At 43.8% G+C, this 12,520-nt stretch overlaps 1 protein-coding gene across 1 annotated transcript; it reads left to right on the forward strand.

Moving 5' to 3' along the window:
- Positions 1-6,120: 6,120 nt before the first annotated feature.
- On the forward strand, positions 6,121-11,593 carry LOC147018767 (uncharacterized). The gene is made up of 10 exons (XM_085900094.1): positions 6,121-6,185; positions 6,735-6,966; positions 7,115-8,104; positions 8,367-8,600; positions 8,720-8,929; positions 9,068-9,159; positions 9,315-9,487; positions 9,611-10,146; positions 10,393-10,667; positions 10,819-11,593. The coding sequence occupies exons 1-10, from the start codon at positions 6,121-6,123 to the stop codon at positions 11,591-11,593; spliced, it is 3,582 nt and encodes a 1,193-aa protein (XP_085756220.1).
- The last annotated feature ends 927 nt before the right edge of the window (positions 11,594-12,520 follow it).

Genomic DNA, 12,520 nt, shown 5'->3' on the forward strand with positions numbered 1-12,520 from the left:
AAGGGTTTTACGGTGGCCGGAATGCAAATCCTGCCACCAACCTCCTAATAAGAAGTAACCCAACTGCAGGAGGATGTCCGCAGACACAGTTGGGCACTAGATATGGATGGCTGTTGGCTCACAAGGAGCTCCTCTGCCCTTTGACCGGTTTTGGTTTTAATCCTGCTGGGTGTCCATATCGAAACACCCTCCTCACCAGGAAACCTCGTGGGGGAGACGGTTTAGTCACCAACAACCCAACCATGGAACAGGTTTGTACAGGTTTACATGATACCTGTAGCAAGTCACAGATCTGATCTGGCCTGACCTGACCCCCATCTCCCCTGAAATTAATGTCATCAATATTGACACTAACATGTAAAATACCCTGCAGAAGGGTGTCTATACTGCGCTGGAAGATGAAGGGAGACGAGGATATCCCCAACGGGAGATGGGTATATCTGAAAAGGCCCCAATGAGTATTTATGTTTGTCCAATCATTTGATGCCTTATCCAAAGGTAATTGCAAGTAAGCACTGCTGAGATCAAGCTTCGTGAAAATCTGTCCTCTGTTTAAGATGGCATACAAATCAACAATCCGTGGAATTGGATAACTGTCTTGTCTTGCTGCTTGATTTACAGTAAGCTTATAATCACTACAAATGCAGACTTTGCCATCACCTTTTAGGACAGGCATGACTGGAGCTGCCCAGTCTGAGAACTCTCCTGGTTCTAAAATTCCTTCCTTCTGTAGGTGTTCAAGCTGAAGGTCGACCTTCCCCTTCATGACATAGGGCACTGGGTACAGCTCGAAAAACTTTGGCTGAGCTAATGGATCCATATAAATTTCAGCAGTCATGTTCTTCACTCTTCCTCGTCCGCTTTGATAAACCTTTGGGTACTGATCCAACATGGACTCGTGATATGCTGATATCCCATTGTGACAAATCTCGGCCCATTTCAGCTTGAATATCTTCAACCAGTCCCGTTCCAACATTACATATTCTCTGCAAACTCCTCTACCCCCATTACCTCCACCCCTCTCTCTCTTTGTCCCCGTCCTCACTCCACCCCCTCCTAATGCAGTGCAACATCCTGCAACATCCTCCCACATCTCTCTCTCTCTCTCTCTCTCTCTCTCTCTCTCTCTCTCTCTCTCTCTCTCTCTCTCTCTCTCTCTCTCTCTCTCTCTTTTTCTGGTTCCGAACATATTTGGACAGTGGTTCTGCCCAGATGGTGGTTATCTCTGCCCGTATCTGAACGGTGGTTATCTCTGCACATATCCGGATGGTAGTTATGTCCGGGTGGTGGTTATCTCCATATGAGTCTGGACAGTGGTTATTTCCGGATGGTGGTTATCTTCGGACGTGTCCAGACGGTGGTTATGCCCGGATGGACCCTCCCCTCACACTACCTTCCCTTGCCCTCCCCTCAGGTTGCTTTCCCTTGCCCTCTGTGGTGGAAAAGAACTCAATCTTCCACAAGTTGGATCAGCATACCAAAGGAGAATCTTTAATTTTGTATGTACAGAGGAAGAACATTCAATGAATGACTGAAACATGAGAATGAACTTCACTGAAACAGAAGCCCGAAGCAATCCTTCTTACACACAATTTGAAATCCCAAAATGGGAGGGTGAGACATTTCGCAATTCAACAACGGGATGAGCTGATAAGCACGAGGCAAAAGAACTCAGAACTGCAATATGTGGCCACTTTAGATGGGAGGAGAGAAAATGACACACTCATGGCAAAAGTTTGCAGTGTTATCAACCAGGTCACCCTGTTTCTATGCAGCAAGCAAGACCGTTTTTTATCGTAAGATATTCCTTAATCACTATGTAGGTCAAAAGAGTCTCGGGAAAAGGAAAACATTACTGAGCCAATTTGACTATCGTACAAAATTAAATTTGTAAAGTACCAGCAACAATTCAACAAGTGAATATAATTGAGAAGACATGAATATAATTATTTTTCTACCACATCGCCCCCTTTTTTTCCTCTCAGGAAAAATTTGAATAATCATATTACACATGATCATCATACCCTGTTCCTAGAGGAGAAAAGATATCCCAAACACAAGTTCAATCAATAATGGCAGCGAGTGCTCATCGGAGAAGAATGCTGGACGACGACCATTTCAATAGAGTCCCAGACAGTTTAGTGAGTGTGTTTCAATTTAATTAATGGCCTGTTCATGAGCAGGTGTCACGAATTGAAAAGACGTCCTACCTGAGGGCAGGGGATAAGCGGGTCAGGGTATAGATAGAGCAGCACCCAACGGGAAACACAGTCTAAGCGCTCCTTGAGCTCCAGAGAAGGTCGATCTTGGCAGGTACGAGCTTGGGCCCAACACTGGGTTGCAGATGACACTGGGTTGAAAGAGACGAAGAGGACTCGAGATGTGACCCAGAGATCCAGCCCAAGCAGAATTTGGATCCAGGCCCAGCAGAGTTTGGGGCCTCGTAGCAGCAGTTTGTGCAATCAAGTTTGATTCACCAAAACCAGCTATGCACGTTGGAGGCAGCCACGATGGCTGCACGATTCCCACCTGCGCCATTGAATGCATGTTGCAGATGACTCACCGTATGGACCTTCAGGGCCTTCGTTGTGCACTATGCAATCATGGCAAGTTCACAATGTATCTGTAGAGTAGCAATTTGCGAGTGTGGTTGGGGTCATTCCCCCAGGCATGCACCATGCAATGGTGACGTTAAGTCTTTGCCTTGCCGGGGTTTGACTTTTCCAACCTTCTCTTCAGTGGGTTTTTTTCTTCTTATTTTTGTTTCTATAACATGCTTATCTTATCTCCTCAGGAAGGGGGTCGTGTCATGATCATGTGTTCAATGCCCAATCACCCAAATCTGGATTCTCCCCATTGTCTAGTTTTTAGGTCGAAGTTCTTCCAAAGCTTCATTAGATGAAATTGTATACTGCGTAGTTCAACTGCTCTCAACACTGCGAAACAAACAAAATCAAGGTTAAACACTGATTATTTATTAATTCAATTAATCAGTAAAATGTAGTGGGCTCATGTATTTCAATAAGACTGACAAAGGTTCTTATATAAGCATCTAATGTACATTACATATTATATCAAAATTTTACCTTTCTGTTTTTTCGTTTTACACCTAAACAGCATGCTAAAATATAAAGAAACCTCAGTTGTATGTATACTCAAAAACAATCATCTCATTTGCTAATTCCATGTGGAAATGGCAGCAGTATTTATCAGGGTTCCAATTTGCAATCAACAATTTTTTTTCCTCCACCATCCTCCAAAGATCCCTTCCAGTCAAGAAAGAATATTCTATCATCTGTGTAATAATTATGAAATTTAGCTTCTTCTTCTTGTTCTTTAATTTTCAATCACAAGCAGTTCCAAAGCAGCTGCCTTTTTTTTTTCTAGTAGCTAACTTAGCACTTCCATGAGGAAAGATGGTCAAGTCAGTGTTAGAAATACCTCAAATTACTTCATTGCAAAACTTGAAATTTTGGTAAGTAAACATGCAAGAAGTATCACTTGATCAAAAATCATGCACCTGTCCAATTAATCAGAAAACAAATATAATACGTAATATTTTAATGCTTGTGGTGTCATCACACGATTTTCAATAATATAATTCTTACACTCTGACTTACTTAACATTCATCATCATAATATAATGGGCATAAGCCTGGAACTTCAAACACACTTTTCTCCGAACGTATTCTGTTCATACTTCCGAAATCTTCATATTATGTGCTCCATATATTTACGCAGGTGATAGCGGATTCAAAAAATCGAATATAGATAGAATTTTCAGAGGGAATCGATGACGTCACAATCAGCAGCGTTCGGCGGCAAACCGACGGCCGGGTCCCAAACGACGTGCTTTACTTAACTAAGTCCATGAGTTCAGGACGTTTGTTCAACTCAGAATTTACGACTTTTATCCTGCCATGTTGTTAATCTGTTGATGGAGGTAATATAAAAACGATGAATATTTCAAATCGTTCGTGTTACTCATCCGGTACTATGTGTCAAGGCCAACAATCTAAAGCAACCGGTCTCAAACGCTACCATGGGCACCCAGACACGTCACCAATATGAACTGACCTGTTCAATGCGGCGCAAACCATCCAAAGAAACTACCGAAACCGAGTATCGTGATCCGTCCTGTCTCACATACCCGCCGTAGATGGCTATCTGATCGTTTCTCTAATGCCTTCTGTACTAGGCATGATTCTGGTTTATCTTTTGTTTGTCTTTCCACAAAATATGGAGGCATTTTACTTCAATTACAGTTTGGCCAGCTCCAGATACTAATCAGTGAGAGCAATACAATTACAATACATGGTACAATTCCTAATTCCGTGAATTGATTTCATAATTGCTGTTGGTCTAGCCATTCTTTTAGCCATTCTGCATAATGATTATCTAAATACCATGCTGATTTCCCTTCTCTTGGTTTTCCCTTACAGTTGACTTATGATTTCTAAAATATAATATTGACCAATCTGTCGATCAATTTAATAACATAGACCCTCCTTCAATATTAAATAAGTATCTCAACCTAATATACTATCTCGATTCAATTCTCAGTAACTTTTGTCTCAGTTCACCTACGTCAGTTCAAACTTCCCCACCCCTCCTTCCTCACTCCCCCACTCCCCCACCTCTCCTTCCTCACTCCCCCACCCTCCTCACTCAATCCCCCACCCCTCCTCCCTCACCCTCCTCACTCCTCCTCCCTCTCCTCACTCCCCTCCTTCCTCACTCCCCCACTCCCCTCCTTCCTCACTCCCCACTCCCCACCCCTCCTCCCTCACTCCCCCACCCCTCCTCCCTCACTCCCCCTCCTCCCTCACTCCCCTCCTTCCTCACTTCCCCACCCCTCCTTCCTCACCCTTCCTTCCTCGCTCCCCCACCTCTCCTTCCTCGCTCCCCCACCCCTCCTTCCTCACTCTCCTCCTTCCTCACTCCCTCACCCCTCCTCACTCGCTCCCCCACCCCACCTCGATCTTCCTCCCTCCTCACTCTCCTCCCTCCTCTTCCTCCTCACCCTACTCTCTCTTCTCAATCCCTCCTCCTGCTCCCCTCACCCTATCCCCTATGCCCTATGCCCTATCCCCTATCCCCTATGCCCTATGCCCTATGCCCTCTCTCCTCTCTCCTCTCTCCTCTCTCCTCTCTCCTCTCTCCTCTCTCCTCTCTCCTCTTACTAACCCCCCTCCCCATATATATATATATATAGTACTGTATGTAATTTTTGTAAAATTTAATTTTAGAAAAAACAAAATTTTTTTAAACAGGTTTTTCTGTGTTTTGTGAATTTTACTTCAGAAAAATTGCTGGTTGATTGATTTGATATAAAAAGGTTGGTATACAAAAAGGATTTGATATACAAGGTTGATATAAAAAGTTTATTAGTAAAAATACCTCAGAAGCTGCAAATATTAGTGAATGTGGTCAAGAGGGGATGCTTTACCTCAGAAACCACATTTCCCCACCGCTTTGAACCTTCCAGCTCGGCCTTCCAGAATTCCTTCAACACGGGAGAGTGAGTGAGAGCAAACACAAACTCAGCAACGGGAACGGAGATCTTTGAAATAATCCACAATCAAATAACAAAATTAACTTATGGTTAAATTTGATGTAAAAACGTCCGGTTACATTTGACAACTTTGTCGAAGTGTGCTTGTTTCAGGTCTCTTGGAGCGAAAATAAAGGTAGATCACTTGTCTGCATTATTGTTACGTTGTTCTCCATCCAAGACGATAATAATACACTGAACCGTCCCTTGAGAGAATGGTCGAGGTTGATATAAAAAGGTAAAATATGGAACGCTTCACGAATTTGCGTGTCATCCTTGCGCTTTCCGCCCGCTATAGTCCCCCGTAAAATGGAACGTTTTGGAAAATTGGAACAGGTGGAACAAATTGGAACAATTTGGAGCTGGAGTGAAACAATTTGGAAGAGTGCTTTCCAGATCTGCGCTATCGACCATTTCTTATGACCCTTCTTAGGATTTTCTAAAAGCTTATCATAATTTAAGTCGAAAACGCTTTTTAGAAAAAATAAAGCTTGTAAATTCAGTTTTTAAATGACTTTTGTTGATTCGAACTGGGCAACGAAAGCGAGGCTCTGTTCACCAGCAAGATGGCGGCCTCCTCGGGTGGAAATTTGCAAACGCAGTCTCTTTTCGATTTCGACCGATATCTCGCGTTAGTGGGATTTTAAGGGCGATCGACAAGGTATACAAAAAAAAAAAAAAAAAAAAAATAATAATCCCTCAAAGAACCGACATGTACTCTCGTCGATGACTGTGTGCTCAGGTCAGTGATACACATTTTCTGTCGATTAGATCCGATTTTCTCCGCGTTGTTGTTGTTGCATGTTATTCACCATTTACCTCGGTGCGAGTTGTAATTTTGCTTAAGTTTTTACCGTATACCCGTCGATTAGTGGGAGATTATGCCATTTATGTTAATTTATGCATGCCTGTCGATGTTTGTTAATCTCTGTGATGTCTTAAAGGGTATATTTACTTCGGTTCGCATCATTGTAAACTTATTGTTACAAAGCCCATGTTGTGGTTTTAAGGTTTTTTTTTCTAGTTTATTTCAGCACGAAATCAGGGATTAACCCCCATTTTTGTTTATCTGCAGTCCATATTTTGTCGTACAAATGCAGTTTGTATGCTAAATACTCTTAAAGGCCTTAACTACTACACTGTTATAAGGTGTTTTTTTGTTTTTTTTTATTGCGTACAGTTCCATCCTGGTGAAGATGCCGAAGAAGGGACTCACAACCACAGAGTGGCACGTCCGGCTTCGGCAATATGCGGGAGGACATTTTGAATTCGGACGGTGCCAACGAGCACCTAGTGGCAGTAGATGGTCTAAGGTTCTGTTCCGAATAGAGAACTGTCCTAGACACGCCACCTCGGGAAAGGACCTGTTTGGAAATCCCATTCAGTGTAACTGCAATTTCCACGAACCAAAGGTATATAAACGAGCGAGCTTCACACAAAAATATGTTATATTTATGTTATGATATTATCAGTATTTAAACGCCACTTTTTTTTTTTTGATATTTTGATATTATTTATCTTTATATTTTTTTTGATATTATTTATCTTTATATTTTGTAGAGCAGACCTCATGGTGGAAGCGGAGCTGAGAAGCTTCCGGGCCCCTCAACAGGTAGGCCTGCCAGCACCGCGACCAGCACAGTGAGCAGCCCACCACCCAAAAGCGATGACGGGTGCGAGTCCCTACAAATAACACCACCAGACAAGATGCAGACGGATTCAGGCCCCACACCAAGCTTGTCGTCCGTATATGATAGCAAGGCCGAGTACCTATCCCGGCTGCCGGCGGGCTGGGAGATAGGCATGTCGGAGGGCGATAGACTGTGGATAGGCCGTGCGTTGTTCCACTCCAAGGGCAGGCTTAAGGACAGTCTGCAGTTCTGGTGGCACCCGCCCTCCTTGGCTGTGGAATCTGGCACCCCTGACGTGCGGTCATACTTCCTGCACAGTCTGTTTCTGTGGATGCCACGCCGGATGCTTGGGATAAGCTTCAGTTGTCCGGACTGTAAGGGGAAGCCAGATTGTTTGCTGCGCTCCAAAGGCCTCTATCGTCGCGTCAGGCACGTTTTGAACACAGACAGTTTTTACTTCCTTGCAGTTGAGTACCTGTACTGCAAACTGTGTTTAAAGCAGTATCTGGCACATGACAGTAGGCTGATGGACCAGCTTACGGACGCACAGAAGTCCCGCTTCCCTGTGCTGCTGACGCACAAATACGCCTGTGACAGAGCCGTCGTATCGTTACTCAGAGCGCGGACTCCTGGTAACAGCCCCACAGCCATGCGCAACAACCTGCATGAGCTGCACAGCGAAAACTATTTGCGTCAGCAGCTAGTTTACCTTTCGGACTGTGCCCGACACCGACAGTTCTGCATGAAGATGAACCTGGATGTCCCGAGCTGTGAGGATGTTCCGGAGTTCAAGCCTCCACCCAACCCAAAGTGGTTCCTGGCATGCTATGTCAGGGACGTCTTCAACCGGTTCGACACGCTGAAGGCGCTGATCACCTCCACGTTTGGAAACGTGTTGAAGATAGACTCAACGAAGAAGGTCGTTATAATTACTTGACTGTTTCAATTTCAATAATTTTTATAGTTTAACCTCATTTTTATGAAATTGTTTGTGTATTTCATATACCGGTACAGTTATAACAATATGCCAAAATGTAATTACCCATCAATACCAGTATTAATGATTGTTATTAATAATTATTTATAATTTATGAAGTTTTTCTTCTATTTATTTCTTTTAGAAATGTTTTAGGTGCATTTTTCTGTTAGGGTTGATATTTTTACACTCTTCTGCTTTACAGGTGTGTAAAAAACTACAGGGAGAAGCGTGTAGAAGTGCGCAGTGGGCGACAAATGTGGGTAATGAGAGGGGCGAGGTGTTGATGTCTGTCCTCACCACATCAGAGGGAATGGACAGCCTCAAGCCCATGGCCGAGGGACTGGTGTCCAGGTATAAGACGGCCAACCAGGACCCGCCTCGGTGCCTCTACACGGACCGAGAGTGTTGCTCCCACAGCGGACCTTCCAAGTACAAGGTACTTTTAATTTAAATGAGGGCATGAAATAAATAAATAAATAAATAAATAAATATAAAAATTAACCAACATTGTAACCCATGCATATTTCTGTTCAAAAAAAAAAATATATTTGTCAGAGAGCATTTAGCATGTATTTACTGCCTTGCATGTTTCAGCTTCTGTTCTCTGATTGGGAGCATCTAGAAATCCGCCTCGACATATGGCATTTTATGAGGCGACTGGCCCTTGGCTGCACCTCAGAGAGCCACCCACTGTATGGCGTGTTTATGGCCCGCCTGTCCAGCGCCATATTTGAGTGGGACAAGTCGGACTTGGACAACTTAAAGGTATGTGAAATGTTTTCCTTCGTTCCTGTGTCACATTACAAGAGTAGTCAAACTTTTGTAGATGAACTGAATTTTTCAAGCTGTTTTTTTTTCTGTTTAGTGTGTGTATTTTTAATATAGACATCTGTTAACCGACAGGAGGCCAAGAAGTCGGAACTGCGGAAGGCGGGTGTCCCGAACCCTTCAGACAGCTCAGCGTTGAAGGCCATCACCCGGAAGGAGTTGGAGAGGTAAACAGCACTTGAAAAAAAACGTACTAAAAAAACCAGTTATTTGCACCTGTGTTTTTCCAGTAGCCGTAGTCGATGTATGTGCAATATTGATCAAAATTGTCACAAACTAGAAGTGATGTTAATGGTTGAACTTTGCACAATCCCGCTTTCAGTCACTGTAGGAGGCGGACCAAGGGAGTGCTGAAGACGGCTGAGGACATCGAGGCCCTCATCTTAGGCCTGGCTGGTGTGTCGGATGCGCTGGGTGTTCCTGTTCTGAAGTCAGAGATAACAGACATATGGAAGGAGCAGAAGAAACACTTAGCCTGCATTCAGGATATTCCAGGTAAGCTCTTAACTCAAGTTTATTTTTCTTTTTTTTTTCATCAGCAGCAGAATAGAAAATTTCTTGTTAAATTTAGTGTTTTTATTTCTTTCAATCGTGTCTTTTTTTCTGTATATTTCACAGGACTGCAGCTATACACCGTAACAGGGGAGCTGACGAAGGGGACACACACCCTCCCAGTCTTCAGGTGTGCGCGGGGGTCGACCTCCCTTGAATGTTTTCACAGCCACCTCGCCAAATTCATTCCGGGTACCTCGGCAAGTGCGGTGAACTTTCAGGCGTACCTCCTTGACGGCATCACTCGTTGGAACTATCTGCGCTCCTCAGCAGCTTTGAGCCAGCCGAACACTGAAAAAGTGTTGAGGACTTACGATGTGCGGTTGATTCAACGAGTAAACTCCCTAAGCCAGGCCGTGCTCAACAAGCCAGCACTGAGCGTGGCCATGGTTCCGTCAACCTACACTGGGGAGGACATTGGGGTAGAGTACTTATACAGACAAAGTGGGTTCACTCTGCCCAAAGCAGAAGACCTGGATACCGAGATAGATGAAGGCTTTGAAGACATGGCAGATGAGCAGTTGAATGAGCCAGTTCCGTCGTTGGAAGAAGAAGAGCTTCTGCCCGCTGCTCCTGTTTCTCCGCCCGATGATGAGAGCGAGGTTAGTTACATGCCATATAATAGTAATAGTGTTATTACTAAATGATGTAATAAGATTATAATATATTAGAACCAGTAGACAGACAGTTAATTTAATTTACTCATGTTCACTCAAATAGATCAGTGTATAAAAACAATAGTGATTTTTTTTTGTAAAAGTATACATGGTAAATTAATAATTATTTTTGTTTTGCAGTGCTTTGCATTATTTAACTGTTTACATTATCTGTGCATTATCTGTTTACAGAGTTCTGAGGTCGAATCCGATGACGAAGAAGACATCAGTGTCGACTCGCGTGGCATTCCCGGATGGGATAAAGTCGATCGTCTTGCCCAGGCTTTGATTGGCCTTTCAGGTCTGGCCATCTCGTCCACCCAAGCAACCAGCATCAAGGAGTTGTATGAGGCCTTAATTGACTACGACAAACGGCCAATCAAACATACCATTCGTTTAAAGAAACCATCGAGAGGGAGGTTTGGGCGGTCCAAGAGCGGCTTCGTTGGAGTTGATGCCATGAAGAGGTATAGTACGTTTACTTTACTTGTATTGCGTGTGAGTAAACGAAGGCACCGATATATAGACAATGCATTTATACATTTGATGCAACTGATGTCGTCATACACATTATTTCCACATGCATATTTATTCTTTTTTGGGGGGTACTTTTTGCAGGTGTTTCCTGTCTGCTGGGTCCCCTGCCTCCAGCCCTTCAAAAAGCCGAGTGGTCGAGGCTGTCTGCATCCACCTGTGCGACAAGATCAGCACGCCGCAGAAGAAGGGGGGCTATGTCTCGCGATGGAAACTTATCATCTCGGCCTACAACGGGATACGCCAGAGGCTGCTCAACAGTGAAGACCTGCTAGAAGGGACAGACCTGATCTTGCTCGTCATCAATGAAGCCACGCTGACCAAGTGGTACAAGGACCACAGCAGGCGAGGGGAGATAAAAATGTTGATGCAAGGCCTGTCTCTCCCAGGGCGCAGGACCGCTAAAGAGCCTCTACCCCCTGCCAAAGAGCTGCCATCAGACCCCTCCCAGCCTGCAGTTCCCTTGACGTTCGAAGAGCCGACAGACACAACGGGACAGGCTGCCAGACGTGTGCGCCGCTCACTTTCTGTGTCTGAGCCGGCGGCGACACCCCCTCCCGTGGACCCTCCAACACCCAGTGAGCCCACTGAGGAATCTCCAGCACAGCCCCCTGTTCAGCCTATGGTCATCCAACCTGTAGCTTCTAAACCCGCGTCTCGTACGACAGATTGGCGCCACCGAAAGAAAACCGGAGAGAGAAAAGAGAGAAAGGTTTATACTTGTCGTGTATGCAATAAACCAATAACATCGCCAGGACATACGCAATTCAGGGGTCACCGTTATTGCCCAGATGCTCCAAACCAAATTCCAAAAGAGGAGTGGCTTGTGCTACGTAGGGCTGAAAGTAAAAACAGGTAGCCAAATCTCAGGTGATTTTATTGATATTTTTGTATTGTTTTACATTTGTTTTATGGAGTTTATTTTTACGTCCATATCTTTTCCATTCCCATGTTCATATGTTTATGCCAAAGATAGATTAGTGTTAAGAGTTATTATGTGCCTTTTGCATATGGACAAAACAAAGACAGGTATTAGGAGTATACTGTGCACTGCTGTGTTTATATGCCTGTGCAAGAGATAAGTATTACAAGTTGTTTTTTTTTTCTGCTTGATGTTGCACATATTTTTTAGTCTGAACAGTGTCATTAGTTAGTGGTAAAAAAGTGGTAAAATCAGAAAAGTATTAAAAGCAATTTTTTTCTGGTTTATGTTTATGTGATTCATGAATGTTATTGTTAGTCCATATGAGTTAAAATGTTAAAGGCTCATATGATTAATGTTTTCATGCATCAATATTTTAAAAGTGTTTTATTCATGAAAAGCTACAATATTCTTACACTACAAAATGGTGCTGGTCCTCTGGTCACTTGTTTTATATGCAAAACAGTATTTAATAAAGAACGAGAACGGGCACTCATAGAGCGCATACCTTCGCCGCCACTACTTTTTTTGTTCTTGGTATGAGTGTGGGGAACTGGTTTTCAAGGGCGTGACCCGCCCCCCCCCCCCGACATTTTACCCCAACCGGTGACATGTGTTATGACGTCATTGTGTCACAAGATTGGGCATTAAATCCTGAACATTTTGGTGCTGGGTTCATGTAAAGCGGACAAGAATTGACCGCGTTATGACAAAAACCGCATATTTTTCAAGGTCGTGACCCCCCTGACCTTTGACCCTTAACCGGTAACAAGAGTATGGGCGTCGTTGTGTCATATTGCATATCACAAGATGAGGGGTTGAATTCTGAACATTTTGGCGTTAGTTGCATGCAAATTGAATAAA

Source organism: Eptatretus burgeri, chromosome 10 (genome assembly GCF_056783735.1).
Source record: "Eptatretus burgeri isolate ZD-2024b chromosome 10, Ebu_testis_v1, whole genome shotgun sequence".
Taxonomy (NCBI): Eukaryota; Metazoa; Chordata; class Myxini; order Myxiniformes; family Myxinidae; genus Eptatretus; species Eptatretus burgeri.